Raw genomic sequence first — 18,673 nt, forward strand, 5'->3', positions numbered from 1 at the left:
ATTCTTGATTGAAGAAGGTTTATGATTTTAAGATTTTTTGATGCATAATACAGAATTGTTCTTCAAAAACATTATACACATTTATTAATAAAGTTAATATAGTTTCTTTTCTTAGAATAATATTCACTGTGTTGTGCAACCATTTCCACTGTCTAATTTCAGGGCATATCTGTCACCCCCATAAACGTCATGCTCATTTCAGGGCATATCTGTCACCCCCCCAAAAAGCTGCATGCTCATTAGCATTCAGTCCCTATTCCCTGTTTCTCTGTCCTCTGACAATCACTAATCTACTTTCTGTCTCTGTGGATTTGCCTATTCTGGGTATTACATATCAATGGAATCACAATATTTGACCTTTTCTATCTGACTTCTTTCACTTTGCATGTTTTCAGTGTTAATCAGTGTAGTAACATGTAACAGTACTTCATTCCTTTCAATATTTTTTTAAGGCTGCATTATAACGTTCTTATACATTTTTTTTCTAATTTTAACTAATACCAGGAATGTGTCTAGACATAAAATTTTTGTGCTAATTTCACAATATATTCTTATGGTGGATTCCTAAAAGGAATCTTACTATGTCAAAGATCATGACTCATAATGATCTTGATTCACATGGCCAAATTATTTTCCAGAAAGTTTTTATAAATTTGATCTCCTACTCGTAGGGTAAATGAAATTCTGTCTCACTTTATTCTCTTTAATATTCTAATTATTCCTAACTTGATAGTTAAAATAGGCTGTTTTTAAAATTATTTATATATTTTTATCATTAATACAGGCTTTTTATAGGTTCAGTGAGTTTTTTACATCAGTAACTTGAATTTCCTCTTTTTAAAAAAAATTTCTATTTATGACTTGCCTTTTTTCCCTTGGGGTTTTCCTGTTTTCCTTCTGATTAAGCTTTTTATACATTAAGGAAGTTAGCTACTTGTCTTATTTGTTGAAAATATTTTCCCCAGTTTTCTTTAATGTTGTTTCCTGTCCTTTATGTATGGAAGTGTTAATCTTTTATTTTTAAGTTTAAAATAAAACCGCAGATAATCTATTTGCAATTCCCTTTGTTATATGGTATGCCTTTTTTTTTTTTTGCAAATAACAATTCATAACAATACCATTTAAAAAGTAATCCTTCCCTTTTTCCGCTGATCTTTCCTGCCTTTTTTTTTTTTTTAAGATTTATTTATTTCTTCCCCCTCCCTCCATTGTCTGCTCTCCGTGTCCATTCGCTGTGTGTTCTTCAGTGTCTGCTTGTTTTCTCATTAAGCGGCTCCAGGAACTGATCCTAGGACCTTCTGGAGTGGGAGAGAGGTGATGATTCTCTTGTGCCACTTCAGCTCCCTGGTCTGCTAAGTCTCTTATTGTCTGTCCCCTGTGTCTCTTTTTGTTGTGTCATCTTGCGTCAGCTCTCAGCGTTAGCCAGCACTCCTGAGCAGGGCAGCACTCCTGTGGGGGGAGCACTCCTGCACAAGGTAGCACTCTGTGTGGGCCAGCTTGTTTTCACCAGGAGGCCCTGGGTATCGAACCCTGGACCTCTTATATGATAGACAGGAGCCCAATTGCTTGAGCCACATCTGCTTCCCTCTTTACTGCCTTTATAAGATATTTCATTCATGTACTTATGAGGCTCTGAATCTTAATTGTCTAGTGTATTTCATTCAGCTGTTTTTTTCTGTCCCAAATTCCAATTAATTAGACTCAGGCAGGGTAGTATACCATTATGTATACATCTCTACATCTATACTTAGGGGTCAGGTAGGCCTTTATTAATAAGTGGGCAGAGCTGGGATTCTTTCTCTGTATTTTTGGGAAAATAACTTAAATCTTTCTAAGCCTCATTTTTTTTCCCCCATCTGCAATGGGATAATAAAAAACAACCACTCTAAAAGGATATTTTGAGGATTAAAGAGATAATGCCTATTAAGTGAACAGCATCCTAACACATTTAATAAGTGTCCAATAAATGTTAACTGTTAAGATAGTGATGGTGATTAAATATTATATGTTTATATCTGGTATGGCTCTTCTTTTTCATCAAAATTTTCTCTAATCATTATTGCCTGTTCAGTTTCTGGATTACCTTTAGATTCTTTTGTTTTTCATCTTCCCAAAAACCATTCCAATAAGGTTGTATTAAATCTGTAAGTTAATTTGGTAAAAAACTGCCAATAATGCTCAGTCTCCCCCACCAGAATGTTGGTGTTTCTCACCATTTATTCAAGTTTTCCTTTTTGATATTGCAAGCTTTACTAATGTTTTCCTCTTAATGGTACTGTACTTTTTTTTTAGTAAAGCTGTTTTTAGGTATTTTTATTTTTGTCTATATGAATAAACTAATTGTAATTAAAATTTTAATGAGTTATTACTGACATTTTCTTTTATATCTGTCGAGCTATTCTTTCATTCTATGTAAAAATTATCAGGTATTTGAATGTTTTTTATCTTTTCCATTTCTTTGCTTGTTCATTATATCCTTTTTTTTTTCTTTCTGAAGATTATGATTGCCATTGCTCTTTAATTGAAATTTACTTGTTTCTTTTCCCCCTAACTTTTGCCATTTAGGTAAAAACAGATGACATAGCAAGAATTTACCAGCCTAAGCGTTATGCTTTGTCACCCAAGACAACTATTACATTGGCGCATCTGCTTGCTGCTCGTGAAGATCTATCCAAGATCATTAGGACAAGTAGTGGCACTAGCCGAGAGAAGACAGCTTGTGCCATTAACAAGGTTGGTGCCATTAACAATGGCACAGTGGAAAATGAATTTCTAGTATTTTCATTGATATTTTCACAGATTTTAATCATTTTTTTTTTTATGTCCAGGTGAACTTCTGGAAAGGGAACAATATAGGGTAGAGGGCTTCAAAACATCTAGGTTTGGTTATATTTTGCATTTGTGTATCCGTTTGAATTTCTGTATTCAAAAATTAAACCAGAGTTTTATCTTAATTAGAGGAATTAATAAAAGGTTTATGTTTTTTAAGAAGAATTGCTTTTATCAATAGTCTTTGTTAGAATTTACCTTCTTTCCAAGAGTAGTGATTTTTTTTGGTCAGTAAAAATCTGTTTTATGGAAATTATTTCAGGTCATGAGAGACTCCTTATATCCTTGGTATAAAGGAAAGAGTGCATGCTTTAGAATACAAATTTGAGTTTGCGGTGTAGGCCTATCATTGACTTAGAGGAATGACCTTGGGCAAGTCACTGAACCTCTTTGAGCTTCTCTTTCCGGATTCAGCTTATAGATCCATTTCTCTGAGAGTGGTCTCAAGTTAAACAGGCTCAAGGAATCTGAATTATTAATTTACGACTGCAGCAACAACAAACTGGTCTAGAATGCTCACATCAGCTTGGCTAGCATGTACTCTCCATTTAGGCAGAGCACTCTGTGGCAAACCTAGTTAAGTGGGAATGTGAGTGAGCCACAAATCAGAACTAAGAAAATTTGGGTAATTTAAAAACATCATTTCTTACTTAATAGATCTTGCTTGAGATATACTTTCTACTTGAGAGAGATCTTACCAAAAGGATGGTTGTAGTCAAAGTCAATTTGTTAATTACTGCTAAGTTAGGTATCACCAATGTTTGCCTTTCTAATATGACTTTTTTGTGTGCCTCCATTTTGGATCAACTCCCTTATCTTCTGAAAGATAAAGTTCTTTCTTGATATATGTTACCTAATATTTGACATCACATTGTAATCTAGTCTTTGTGGCTTAAGAATTTTTCTTTTTCTTTCAGTGACATTGCCAATCTCTTTTATGAATTTATAATTTCTAGTCTTAGTATTTGAGGGCAATTCTTGGAGGAGCATTTACTCACCAATACGTCATGTTTGATGGCAGAGACCAAGGAGGATAACAATCACAAAAAAACTGTTTTTAGATGGCCTTGATAACTAGAATGTTATTACTGACTTAAAAGAATGTTTACGGACTTAAAAATTTGCTTCACAGTGAGGATGCTGTGCCTTTTGTCATCCATTCATGACATAAATTACCAAAACTTTGTTTTGATTAAGGATCAATAGAAGTAGAACATGATTCATTGGTCATTTTGGTTAAGGCAGTTAAGTTTTTTTACCTTCTTTCCTGAAAGAGACTGTAGTAGAAGCAACCAGCTCCTCTTTGGCTGTAGTTGGTGGGTGGCATCCTCACCACTATTTGTTTTTCCTTCTGCTCACAGGCATATAAAGTTACTTCTCTTTTTCAGAAGGTTGGAGACCTTTAAACTAAACTCTTCCCTGGTTAAACATTTTTAATACTAAAAGTATTGTATGGCATGATTAAGGAAGTTTATCAACTCCTATATTTTCTTTATAATAACGTAGTAATTAGTATCATTGTTTGAAATCTAGTGAGCTTAAGTTTCTCATAAGAAAGGAATATTGCATTGAAAATTCTTGTGAAAGCATCTTTTCTTTGCAGTGATACCTTGCATCATAGTCATTTTATTCATCTTATGACCTCATTACATCTGCATGTTATATCTACTTCACACTGTGTTGAAATAAAATGTGTTTAGGAATAGTCTTTTATTGGATAATTATTGGATAACCCAATACCAAGTCAATGGCAATGGAATTCTAAAGTTGTTCATTTATAAATGGATATGAAGTTAATTAATATAGGGTATATAGTTTGTACATATTGAAAATATTTTGACAAAAAAATTATAGAAATATGCTAAACAAACTTAAATGAGAGGAAATTACCATATCCATAAGTTTCAGAAATACTCCTCCAGATTATTTAAAAATAGTACCACATTGAGGAATTTGTCATACATGTTTTCAATATTCATATTGCCATATTTAACACTTTCATGTCCTTAAATATGTCTTTATTATAAATAATAATTTTAATGTCATCTGAACCCTTGATATAAATTTAACTTTTAAGATATTTTATTATAAACAAATAAAATGTTTCTTCACACAGGTGCTGATGGGAAGGGTGCCTGACAGAGGAGGAAGGCCGAATGAAATTGAACCACCACCCCCTGAAATGCCCCCTTGGCAGAAGCGACAAGAAGGCGGCGGAAGGGGTGGTTGGGGTGGTGGTGGTGGTGGTGGAAGAGGAGGTGGTGGGGGTGGAAGGGGTGGCTGGGGAGGCGGAGGGGGTTGGGGAGGTGGGGGAGGTGGGGGAGGTGGAGGAGGATGGGGAGGAGGAGGAGGTGGAGGAGGTGGTAGAGGAGGGGGTTTCCAAGGCAGGGGAGATTATGGTGGAAGAGGGAGCTATGGTGGAAGAGGGGGCTATGGTGGAAGAGGTTATGGGGATCCATATGGAGGAGGAGGTGGGGGTGGATATAGAAGGTATTAGAAATTACAAAATTAGATTAGGTAGTAGTGCTTACTTCTTGATAGACACAGTAGGCATAGTATTTTAATTAATATTCTTGAGTATCATCTTTGAAGTAAGCATTATGTTAGACTCCCTGATATATCATTCTCAAATTGGATTAATATGTAAGAGCATTGTTTTATACTACCATTTGATCTCTTAGATGAAGTCATTTTTCCCTTATATTCTATGTACTTTGAGCATGCTGTCTTTTTAAAAAACAAAAAAATGAGCAAAAATAATTTTTAAAAATGTAAATATTTATTACCATCAAATTTGAAAAATGGAAAGTATTTTATTGTCATGATTGAATTTAGACTGTTACCTTTATTTTATTCAGGTTTGAGATATGTAAGGTACTCCACCTGTAATGGAAGGGAATATAGACTTTTGCCCTATCCATATTCTGGATATGTTTCATGTTTGTTAATTCTGTGTTGCAAAATAGGGAAAGAGATTGATAGTTTTGTTCAGTAGGCAGTTGTCTTGATTTGTTTTTTCTTTTATAGCCAAAAGAGACACATACCAATTTTACATGATGATGTGAAACATCTTCCTATAAACTAGTTTCTTCATCATTTATTCCCTCATTTTAGATATCTAAATATTAGAAGGCAAACTGGGCTGTATTACGCAGGATTGAGGTAGCAAGTCCCTGCTATATTAGGTCAGGGGTAGGGCTGAGGCATCCCATGGTAGTAATTATTTACAGCCAGATTGAGAAACAGGGGGTTAGGCAATGTCAAATGCTTGGGGATCAAGAGTTGTGAATTCAAGTTATGACACTAGCCCAGGGATAATGTCAAGCATTGATTTGTCCTCATTTGTCAAAGAAGGAATGTGACACTTGCCCCCTCAGGTTGTTCTATAAATACCTAAGTACACATGCAATTTGTTGAAAACTTACAGAGCATCTATTTTGGATAGTTGAGAAACTAGACCAAATAATAATACATTTTTCTCCTAGTGTGAAGGGTTAGAGAAAAAAGAGTTAACCACACAAATTTAACTTTTTTAATCCCACTATAAGTCAATATGCTAATGTAGGCAGCTGTGCATAACAGCTTTCTGTGATCTAGCCAGCTTAACAGATAGAAAGCTGTACTGTTAGCAGTGATCAAATGGTATTTGATATTTGTTTTGTTTTACAGTAAACTTTGTGATGAAATCTCAAATAATGTTAAAACTTTAAAAGTGGTATTGTGTATACTGAAGTCATAGACATGTATTTTTCAAGCTAACCCTTCAGAGAAATGTGTTCAGGATGGGAAAACATAAATTTTTTTGGTTATTTTTAAACTTTTTTGGCTTAGGGTTTTTTTAATATGTTTGTACATAAAGAAGAGAATTTCATCTGTGACAGTTGAAGAAAAAGGCTTTCTATAATTAAAACACTTTTATCAGTAGCTTTGAACACTGAAAGAAAATAATTTTTCAAAAATTAAGCAAAAGACCACTGTAGCAAAATATTTCATAAGAGTTATTAGCTGAAAAAAAATATCCATTTAAAGCCTTTACATTTCTGCTTCGTTTCTTTTTTGGAGCACTAGTTGCTGGTACAGAAAGGGGTTTACAGCTTCTTTCAACTTGTCAATAAAGGTTTATGGTAAATATTGGCAAAAACAGATTTGTCAATTGCTGTAAGACTTCTTTGTATCTTCATAGGATTGCTGATTCGGTTATCCACTGCAGTCAATCATAAATCTTATCTAAGTCACATACTCCTGGAAATATGTTGAAACTAGTGCCACTCCTGTATATACATCATTCCCATAAACCTTACTGAATGAAAAGCGACTCCAGTCATCGAGCCCTCCATCTTACTCTTTTCCGTAAGAAGGGATTGTTTTGATTATCTTGGTTCTGTAAAAATTTCTTCTGTAAAAGCATGTGCTGAGCACTATCTAGGATAGAAATGAGGCAGATTTGGGACATTAATGTGAAAGGGCATAATGTGAAAATATTTTTAAATTGAGAGCAATACAAGTGTAGAATATGATGAATGGCACTTCGCTGCTTCCTAAAATCTATCACCTTTTTCTGTTCCTCCTCTTCATTCTATTTTGTCTAATTCTCAATTTCATTTTTTTCTATACTTATTTTCCCTCCCCTTTTTCCTTCTCCCAAGCCTTTGTCTAGCCTGTGGTACCCAGTAGCATCTGTAGATATTACCTGACTGGGGTTTCTGGATTAAAGAAGTAACTGACTTCTCATCTGGATCATATATCCTGTCCACATATAATCAACAACCATTACACATGAACTGTTATCAAAAGATGGGGAAACAGGTGTTGTTTTCTTTGAACACATTTCCTATGTTCTGCTGATGGGGAAGATCTTGCCTTGCTAAACAGGAAAAGTATTAAAAAAAAATAACAAAAAACATTTAATTAGCTTTATTTGTGACAAAAGAAAGTATGATAAACTGAAAAAGATTTGTGGCCGGAGAATGTTCTGAGCAATGATACTATTTATACCTAGCAAGGAACACACAGTAGAGATACTGGGTATGGGAATTAGTATGGTGCTAGTAGTAGGGAGAGGCAGTTTATATTCTCAGGCTCAAGTTGTCAGTGTGGTTTCATCATTTTGAAGTACTGTAATTACCAAAATGATAAATACATCTATATCCAAATATACCAGAATCTGTTCTGCAGTGGAATTTGAGTGATCTGATTTTTTTTTTTCCTTTACTGATCTGGTTAAACATAACTTGGTTGAGGATTAAGGGAAATCATGGCTATCTCTAAATACTCTAAGTAATTATTGTCACAAATTAATTTTTCTGGGTCTGTACCCTAGTTTTAACCATGCTCTACTTTTCTCATCCATGGCTTCAGAGTTTTTCTTTCTGTTATAGTTTCCTTAGGTAGTAAAAACCACAGAGAAATGACAATCTCATGTTTGTCTCCTTTAATGTTAAATGTTTCTAGAAATCAGTATTTGGGGATTGCCATAGTCATTATGCAAATAAGATGGGAACAGGTTGACTATTTCTATACTATTCCTTCTTCATTTTGTAAAAAGATTTAGAAGAATTTAAACTAAATAATTGAGTTGCTTTGGCTTTTCCTTCCTTTAGTATTAGACTAAAAATCCAGGTGAAGCTTCTACATAGTCATGAAGTAGAAATAAACACAAGACATCTATGTTGTAGGGATTGGATCCTAATGTCTTTTATCATATAAATATTACACAAAGAAAACTTACATTAGATATAAAAAAAAACTTTACAATCTGTACATTTGTATTTTTCTTGAAGTTCTTATACATTGTACATTTTTAGACAAAAATTCACAAATGGTCAGGAGAAAGGTGAGTCAATTACCAAAGAAAATGAGAAATGACAGTACTGTTAATAAAATAAGTTTACCTGCCAAAACATATTTCAAGTCATTATGAGACCCCAGAATTTGCAGCCTACCCTTGATAAATCAAAAACTTGTCCCAGATTATTATTCTACATTCCACTAATGCCATGTAGCTCAGTGCAAACAATACTAACTTCCACACTATACATCTTTAGCCCATGCTGGACTGTAAACACCTGCAATAAAATTACTGCCTCCTTTTCTAAAGATCTACAGGTTATTTATATAAAAACTAACCTGGGGTCTATTTTGGATGGAAGGTAAGAAGAATGAAAAATTTTAATTGGGTTATGTGACTATATTTAAAGAAATTGGACTGTATCTCTGGTTTGTGTCACAGGAAAAAAATAGTGAAGAATAGGAATTTTTAAGTTTGTCATAAAGTTATATTTGTTTTTCTCTTGCCCTATAGTGATAGTAAAGAAATGCCAAAGCCTTTCAATTTTCCACATAAAGTAAATAGCAAGGTTCTTGTATAAGCTTATATACCAGATGGTGGACTTGAGCAACCCTGATTTGGGGATTTCAGAATTTTGATTTAGAAAAAGATAAATATATATGTAAAGCCAGTCTTTAATGAAATAATGGCTTATTTAAAAATAAAAGCTAGTTTTATGTCACTAAAATTCACTATAGTATACTGTACAAGGAGATATGAAAATGGGCACTGATCTTTCACCAAAAGAAACTTCTGAAGTGGTCTGAATTCTCCAGGTAAGCAATACTATATATAAAATTGGTATTGATCAAGACTTAGTGCTGTTGGTTTTAGATTTGGGGCTTTTAATTAAGATTATATTCTTGGCAGTTTGACAACTTGTGTAATGAATTTCAAGTCAGCCTGGTATCAGGCTTTTCAAGCATGAAGAAAGAAAGTGATAATATGAATTTTTAGAGAAATGAGAAGAAAGCTGACAAAAGAGTTCATATACAGTTGCCTAGACAAGTAAATGAGCCAATTTATATTAACCTTGATTAATAGAAAACTTACAGGTTGTTACTTGTAATTTTGTCAGACAATACAATTTACATTGTGAACAACAGCTTCATCTTGTTACAAACTGAATTTTATATTTGAGAATTTATGTAAATGACTAAAAGTTATTTAACTTACTTCCACATTTTGAGGAGGAACAAATTTCCAAGCCACATGCATATCTGATAGTCTATACATACTATATACATATGTACAAGCTGTCAGCTATTAGAAGCCATTAATCCAATTAGCTTATTTCTAAATAGTATGAATAGTGAAGACAATTTAAGCACAAATTCAGTTCAAAAAAAGAACTTTAAAAAATAGTTTACTTTAAAAAAAGATGAGGATGGAACATGAAGAGTTAAATACTCTTCACAGACTGTTAAAAAAGCCATAAAATTCCTAATTCTATGCACTGTAGAATATATGACAAACATCATGTTTGCACTGTGTTTACTTGAACTAAGCCAATCATGCATGAGATGGTAGTAACCATTCATAGTCATTAGTTTCCTTATGATTATAAGAATAAAACAATGAGTTGACCTCCAACTGAATAATGCCATGTTGCTTATAAGCCCCTAAAATTTTGCCTACATCTCTACAAATTTGCTTCTAGATAGATATCCTCATGTACATAAGAGCATAGTGGAGAAAGGAGGGAAAAGAGGTTAATTGATTAGCTTGAGGTAGTGAAATAGGAGCCAGATCCATAAAGAATACTGGGATAGAGAGGAAGTAAATCTACTTTTGGGATACGGGTATTTTCCCATAATAAACCACCTTTGACTGAATGGAACAAAGTAAGTGCCGGGAAAGTAAGAGAAGGAAGCAAATTCATTTTCCAAGGTTAAGGAAGAAGTAGCCTGGCAGAGCACATAAGGAGAAGTTACCGTGTCAGGAAACTTGTATTTTTAGCACTCTTTTAGTATTAGTCCCATATAAGGAACGGGGTGGGGGGAGAAAGCTTATGGTATAAATGGCAAAAGTTTAGCACTCTTCTTTCAACTTTCCTTCCCCTTTGATTCAGTTGACTGAAAGAAAACTGCAAAACTGTACATTAGGAGTCTTTTAGGTCAAAAAGTGTAAGTGGCGTTTTAAACTACCTTTTTAAAAAGTGGGTCAGTGTGAGGTTCCCAGAGTCTTTGTGTTAATGAATTTTTAGGAAACAAGGTCTCCAATATACTCTTCTACAGATTGTGCTTCTTCAGTTTCTGGGCTAAGAACAGTCACCTTGCTCCATCTGAGCCAAGACATGATTACTTCTTTCAAGTTGAAGAGACTCTATTTTCTTCTGTGCGTATTTCAATTGGATCTTTAGAGCATCATTATCTGCTTTCAGAGTATTTATTTCCTAAAGGGAAAGGAGAATGTGGTGTTACTAAAGCAGCAATACAGCAAATCAGTTACAATAGCACGAGTTGTATTCTTGATACGCTGTTTCTGTTCTTTGTGGATGAAAATTTAAAATTATTTTCAAGATAGCTTTTTTGCCCTGAATGAAAAATAAGTTAAATATCAAATGAGCATGTGCAAATAGCAATTTAGTCTTTGTTATAATATCAAAGATGTGAGTGGCTAGCAGCAGAATAAACCATTCCCAGGCAATAGGTGGATAATTTGGTTATGGTGTGGCAGATCTAAATTTACTTGGCAGAAACAGAGTCTGGTCAGGTCTACACTGTGAAAAGCAGTGACTTGTAATATGTAGTTGTATGACATCTTTTAGTCCACATAATCTAGGTGGTAGTTTTTTGCTTTGTTTCCAAGTAGTTGAGAATTAATATTCTCTTTTGATAAAGATGAAAATTTTACCCCACCTCTTAGAGTTGAATTCCTTTTCTGACTTTGAATCTAGTATTCTTAACCATTATACCACATTGACTATCTCAAAAAGACTATATGGGCAATTTCTGGTTAATTTGATATAATACATTGGGTTGTTTCTCAACCCAAATTACTTAGATAGTTGTCTATTAGCTACTATACAATATTAAGCACTTGGCTATATGTCAGGTACTGTGCATATGACAACAGAATATCACAGTCCTCAACCCTGCAAATAGGCAGTATCATACTAGTTTTATAGAAGCAGAAAATAAGATTGCCATATTTTATCAGACAGGATTTAAACCCAGGTATATCTGACCCGAAGAGCCTTGCCTTTTTTTGCTGTCCCATGCTGGTTCACATACACAAACGTAATATTAAAATCTACTAAATATATAGTATATATATTTTTTATTTTAAATATTGATTTAATTTGGTTATTGTAGCTGGAACTGGAGAGTTACAAGTCAGTCACTACACAAGGAATTTACTTGATGGGAAAGGAGATTCATTATTTCTTTAAAACATACTGTAAACATGTTTAGGCACCTTAGGTACCCTTATCAGGATAAAAGTAAAGAGAGGCGACTGAGATAATAAGAGGACTTTACAGATCTGGTATAACCCAGTAGGAATTATTCTGTGCCTAAATTATCTGAAATTTCTATACCACCGACTACACTGAGACTTCTCAAGTAGGCATGTAAAACATCAAGATTTGGAAGCAAATCTCAGCATAAATTCCAAGTCCTGATTTTACAGATGGCCAAATAGGTCGCAAAGTTCCTGGGACTGGAAATATAATCTTTCTCTCCAAAACCAAAGTTCTTTCTATTCTATCAAGTTCATTTTTCAGGGTTTCTTTCATGGTTTAAGTTACCTTCCTTAAAAAGGTTTCTTGTAACCCACAATTTTGCCACTTTTGATTGATTTGATTCTTAAAGCACTTTTAAAAATACTCTGAGCAACAGAGTACTTTTCATCCAGAAAAATATGTTGTTCTTTTTTTTTTTCATTTGTTCCTAATATTAAGTGATATATTCCGATCAGGTGCTTCATATAATAATATTATACATTATTTAACTCTCATTCAATACCTGGGAGTCTGAGAAGGAAGTTAAAATGACTTAGACAATGAGTGAATCCTGAACCCTCAGGCAGTTTCTCTATGCAGGATGCAGTGTGTAACACTATGTGATTTTGAAGTTTACTGATTGGCCCCCAAAAATAGGACAAATCTTGTTTTGGAAAAAGGGCAGACTGAAGAATTCCTCCTCTATAATATGAATGATAATGTTAAAACTAATACAAGCTTGTTTACCTGTCTTTAAAGTGGCTTAAGTTATCTATAATTGTTAGGAAACTACCGTCCTAGGACAAGGGGTCTATCTCAGCAAGCTCTCACCATGAGCTTTTATGCTCTACTTTAAACAAAAAGTATATTAACAGTTGGCTCTGCAGAACTGAACTTTGGATACCTTCTTTTTGTCTCTAGTTAAAGTACTCCCATTTCTCCCTTCTACTCTCTCATCCTTCTCCCTATGACCCCTTTTCTCAAACTTTGGCACCACATCCCAAACTCCTGTTTTCTTTTTCTTGGTAAACAATGTCTTTCAAATGCCTCCATGAGGTGCCTTTTAATTAGAACATTGTGAGCCTAACCAAATAAAAAGGAGCTCCTGGTGCCACAATTGCCATCTTTTTATAGATTATATTACTATATATTATATTCAACTGTATTTACTTGCTGCTGTTGATTTACCTTTTCAATATGTGTAAGCATATTCCCTGATATTTTAAAAAATATTTCCCTTGTTTATACTGAGGGAGGCTTTTCCTGTGGTAAGCATTAATACACTTTTCTCCTTTTTTTTTTTTGGTAGCACTAAGTTCACCTACCTTCTTTACCTTCTTTTAGGAAGGTCTCAAACCCGATGAACAGGTTACTTTTAGGCTAGGGGGATTTAAGCAAGTTCCTTTCAGTTCTGTCTAGAAAAGGGGTATGGTGTCAGCAGAGTAAAGCAGGCCAAAAGAATCTGTTTTTTCTCAGTGAGCCTACTGTGAACAGCTTTGGGCACTGGCGTCAACACTCTGAAATGCCAATAGGGAGCCTTGTAAGTCCTGTTCTACTTACGTAATGTAAACTGGGCCTACACTGGTTTCTTTGAGAAAGTTGAATGGTTTATTTCTTTTTCTCTACTCTCTCCCTCTCCCTGTCTTCCTTTCCCTTTCCTTTTCGTTACATCCAGCTAGTAATCAATGTGATCTGAATCTTTAGTTCGCTTGCTGTACCTTGGCTTAACCCCACTTCTCTTCCCCTCAATCTTCAACCTCTCATATTAAATGTGAGATCTCTCCCTCCCGCTTCCTGAAAGTTGGGGAGGAGAGAATCTGAAAAAAAAAAAGGAAAAGGAAGGTACCTGTTCCAGCTCTTGGTAGGTTGGAAGTCTGAGATGACGGAGCTCCTCTTTTGTTTTTATCAGGGATTCTTTATTCTCCCACTTGACAAAAGCCCGTTTTCTAACCAACACTGGGCTGGGGCATGGAGATGTGGGACTGGGAAGCAAGTAAAGAGTATCCTGGGCTGTCTTCCTTGGGGAAGACAACACAAAGGGACCAGAAGGGCCCTCACTGCCAATCCAAGGCAGTGGTTCAGTCTGGGTGGCCTTGTGGGCAACAGTCCTCTTCAGCCGTACAGAAATCTTCTGAGAGGACACTCCCATCAGCATGATGGTCCGATCCTTATTCTCCTCACTGTGTTCCACAGCCTCTCCATTAGGAAATGTAAAAGGTCCTTCCTCAGACCCTGTAGGAAAATACAAAATATGCTAGTATTCTAGCCCAAGAAAAGCAGAGGTACAAGATGGACATATTGGTCTCAGTTGAGACCTTTTTCTTAATACTACAGGATTCCACAGACCCAAAGTAGACCCATTTTCAGGCACGTGATTTGGAGGGTGAGTGGGGGCTGAAATCCAGGGCCGTTCCTGGCCTAGCCACAGTCACTGATATCAGGCTGCATCCACTCTGATGAAAGGGCATCTTTTTCTATGTTGCACAAAGGTTGCCCAGAGGATTCCTACTTCTATAGATACATTGAAACCCCTGCTCAATGTTGTAAAATTTCATTATTTAAAGATTGCAGGGTCAAAATACAGGTAAAAATATTCCATACTTTCCATGGATCCTGGGGATTTAGGAGCTCTCAGTATTCAAAGTCTCAGTTCTGACCCTTCAGCCAGCTGGTAGGAACTCTCGGAGACCCATCTGCTCATTTCCAATGAACATAGCTTACCTGTGAGAGAATTTCTAGCCTTGTGGAAGTGTGTCCCAAAATGTTTTGCCCTTGTTTAATACTGATGGTATTAAATGACAAGGGAGTAATTCTAGTTTTCTTCTTGTCCTTAAACTAATACCCCTTTCCTCCCCCACCCAGGACCCCAACTTGGTAATGTTAACCATAAAGAGTAATTTCCTGGAAAAGTAAGGTAATTGGATGTATTTGAGATGGGTGGCAGACTTAAAGCTGGATTGCAAGTTATCTAGGTTTGCTATTTTGCAAAACTCCGCAGTAATTATGGGTTCTTTTAAAAGTCATTAGAAGGCGGCGGACTTGGCCCAGTGGTTAGGGTGTCCGTCTACCACATGGGAGGTCCTGGGCCTTCTTGACCTGTGTGCAGCTGGCCCATGTGCAGTGCTGATGTGCGCAAGGAATGCCCTGCCATGCAGGGGTGTCCCCATGTAGGGGAGCCCCACGCGCAAGGAGTGCACCCCATAAGGAAGGCTGCCCAGCATGAAAGAAAGTGCAGCCTGCCCAGGAATGGTGCCATGCACACAGAGAGCTGACACAACAAGATGACGCAACAAAAAGAAACAGATACCGGTGCCGCTGACAACAACAGAAGTGGTCAAAGAAGATGATGCAGCAAATAGACAAAACAGACAACCGGGGTGGGGGGGAAGGGGAGAGAAATAATAAATCTTTTAAATAAATAAATAAATAAAAGTCATTAGAGGGAAGCAGATGTGGCTCAAGCCATTGAGCCCCTGCCTACCACACGAGAGGTAACAGGTTTGGTTCCTGGTGCCTCTAGGAGAAGAAGAGCAAGACAGCGAGCTGATGTGACAGGCAGATGCAGTGAGCTGATGCAATAAGGAGACACAAAGAGGAAAGACAATGAGAGACAATAGAGCAGGGAGTTCAGGTGGTTCAAGCAATTGAACGCCTTTCTCCCACATGGGAGGCCCCAGGTTTAGCTTCTGGTACCTCCTAAAGAGAAGATAAGCAGATACAGAGCACAAAGCAAATGGACACAGAGAGTAGACAGTGAGCCCTGAAGGGAAGAGGGAATAAAGAAATAAAATCTTTTAAAAAAAGTCTCTAGGTTCCACACACATTTATTAATAAACACAAATTTGGAATTTTATTTAGTCTTCTATTGAATGGGGAGAAAAATCTAGGGTTTGGGAAATTAAATGATTAAAAGAAAGTGCTTTTTAAAGTATATATTTCTATTAAAATATATTTTATTAAATATTCTAGTGAAGACACTGGATTGGAATAGTCAAAAGGGTTAAATAGCTTCTGGGCAACAAGAAAGTCCCCTAATTGGCATTTGTAATTTGAATCAACAGTTACACTACAAGTCTTGTAAAGATCCTAGTTTAATTTTTCCCAAGAGGAACATAACATTTAATATTTGCCCAATAAACCTCAAAATCATATTATTTAAGTACCAAAATATTTAAATTGTTATATTCACCCCCAAATAATTACACTTTTTTGAAGAGGATTATGGCCACAATTTTTTTATATCTCCATTTCCCAACCTTTCTGTAAAAGCTATACTTTTTTACCAAGCCAGATTATGAATATAAAATCTTCTATTATTTAGATCAAATTCCTAGACATACAAGGGGCTTGGGACTGAATCTTGAGCACACTTTACTTTTTGAGAGACCTTAAAATTGCAGAAAGAGATCCAGGATACCAGTGTTATAAAAGTGAGGAAAGGTGTAAGTCAAGAAAGGGTAGATAAATATCAGAAATCTGAGAAAGATGATAATGGTTTTCTTTAAAAAAAAGTCATTGGAAGTTTAGATTTAAACCTTTTCTAAGAACAAAACATCCCAAAAGTTTGAAACCAACCTGTGCTTAGATATATGGTATGTACAGGGATTCAGGAAGAGAGCAGAAAATTTATACTTGGTAGTGTGATTAAAAGGAATCAGTCTACAGTTCTTACATGGAAGTACATAAAACACTTTGCTGATTAGGTCACTAAATGTATATTGATATTTACTTATTGAATGTAATTTACTTATTAAATGCAAAGTACATACTACAGGAACTTTATCTAAACTTTTTTCCTAGGGATTTTTAACTACAATGGCCTTACCCCTTTAGGGAGCCTATTTCAAAATAGTAATGGTAATAACATATGGCACTTGTTTAGTATGTGTCAAACCTAATTGTAAGTGCTTTATATAAATAAACTCATTTATTCCACGTGGAAAAATAAAATCATTAGAACAAATGGTCTGGCCTATTATCAGAATGAACTTTTCCTCTTCAGTCTTAATTAGAAGTCACATGGCTTCTAAAACCATATAAAATTGGGGCTAACTTAATAAACATTGGATTTTGTGCCTGGAGATATCCCTGTTTCTTTCAGAAGCCAAGATGAGTAGTGTTTTGAGAGAGCAGGGCCTGGTGGAGTGCTATGAAGCTCTGCCTCCCTATCAGGCCCCCACAGTGTTCATGTCACTCACTGTTTTAATAGCTTTTTTTAACTTCATCTCCCCCCTTCTGTCATACCACCCTCAGTCACCATCTCAGCAGCACTGAGGCTTTTCTGTCCTTGGGCTTTTGCTCCCATTGTCTGTCCTATTTGGACTGCTCGGCCCTCTTCCCCACGACTTAATCCAAATTCTGCTGTTCCTTCCAGACTCCACTGAAATTTCACCCTGTCCAGGAAGTCTTTCCCAAATCATTTTCTTATTTTCTCTTTGCATTTTGACAAGAGTGAATTTCCCTATTTATCTCCTGATTGTTGAGTATTTTAGCTTAGTCCTAGGATTTCCCTAATATTATTTGGAATTTTCATCTGCAAGCTCATCTTGAGTGGGAGTTTTGTTGCCCCCTCTCCCTTTCCTCATTTACCCTCTGTCTCTAGAATTTTAATAGCTACCTCCATGTGGTTCTTCAGGGTACCCAGTCTGGGATCTAATCTTACATTGATGGCTTAGGCTCCTCTCCTGGAGAAAAATTGGGGTTCTGGTCCAAAATCAGGACCAGAATTGTGATTCTGGTCACCTTTCATGCTTAAGGCTTTTTGGTTTCTGTTACCTGCAAAAATCAGTGATTCTGGTCACCTTTCATGCTTAAGGCTTTTTGGTTTCTGTTACTTGCAAAAATCAAATTCCTAACCATGCCTTCCTGTTTCAGGACCTGGAGCCCAGCAGGCTATGGTTCAGCTCCTACTCACTGCTAGGTTTTTAGTATACTTCTGAGCTACAGAGATTTTTTTTAAGTGCAGTTATGTTTTTAAATATATGCTACTTATATATCATATGCTAAGTATTATATATGATATGTATATACACACACATACATGCATATACATGTTCATACATTCATGCAAATTCTCCCTATTGTTTTGGGTTTGGGCTGGGAGTGGAGTGGCAAAGTATTAACTTGCATCACTGTTTTGGCCAGAAGTCAGTATCTGTACTTGGTTGGTAGAAGTGTTCAATAAACATCTGATTTTTATGCCTATCTTGTCCTCTGCTATTCCAATATTCTTTAGTCTGAGACATAGACAGGGACTGAAATCCAGAACTGTGGGAGGGGTCAGCCCTGGCCTATCAATTGGGATCAAGTTTAACTGAAACTCATGTACTAATTATGAGGAAATCTTAACCTTCCCCACACTTTACCCTTCCCCCTTAACTTTCCATGATAAATGTTACCAGTGCTTACTTACCTTGGAGCAGATCTTTGGCTCCCAGTGAGCAAAGGGTGGGTATTGGCCCCACAGAGGTGCTGTTATCTGTGGGAGCTGCTGGGTTCTTGGCTCGCTTCTTGCACTCAAACACAACCAGATCTTTGCACTGTTTGTGGCAGTTCATTCCGCAGTCTGTGGA

The 18,673-nt window shown here is 36.0% G+C and overlaps 2 protein-coding genes across 5 annotated transcripts in view; one reads left to right on the plus strand and one right to left on the minus strand.

Moving 5' to 3' along the window:
- The window catches only part of FAM98B (family with sequence similarity 98 member B), a 28,433-nt gene extending 20,424 nt beyond the window's left edge, over positions 1–8,009 (plus strand). The window contains exons 7-8 of the mRNA XM_004448249.5: positions 2,566–2,733; positions 4,946–8,009. Of these exons, the coding sequence (XP_004448306.1) occupies positions 2,566–2,733; positions 4,946–5,326 (549 nt within the window). The 3' untranslated portion in view covers positions 5,327–8,009. The remainder of the gene's footprint in view (positions 1–2,565; positions 2,734–4,945) is intronic.
- Positions 8,010–8,498: 489 nt separating this feature from the next.
- RASGRP1 (RAS guanyl releasing protein 1) overlaps positions 8,499–18,673 on the minus strand; it is a 74,098-nt gene continuing 63,923 nt past the window's right edge. For all 4 annotated transcript variants that reach the window (XM_012528395.3, XM_012528390.4, XM_004448250.4 and 1 more), the window contains 3 exons: positions 18,514–18,666; positions 13,948–14,333; positions 8,499–11,051 (listed from right to left, as the gene is read on the minus strand). In XM_012528395.3, the coding sequence (XP_012383849.1) occupies positions 10,917–11,051; positions 13,948–14,333; positions 18,514–18,666 (674 nt within the window). In that variant the 3' untranslated portion in view covers positions 8,499–10,916. The remainder of the gene's footprint in view (positions 11,052–13,947; positions 14,334–18,513; positions 18,667–18,673) is intronic.

The sequence above is a fragment of the Dasypus novemcinctus genome, chromosome 3, assembly GCF_030445035.2.
Source record: "Dasypus novemcinctus isolate mDasNov1 chromosome 3, mDasNov1.1.hap2, whole genome shotgun sequence".
NCBI lineage: Eukaryota > Metazoa > Chordata > Mammalia > Cingulata > Dasypodidae > Dasypus > Dasypus novemcinctus.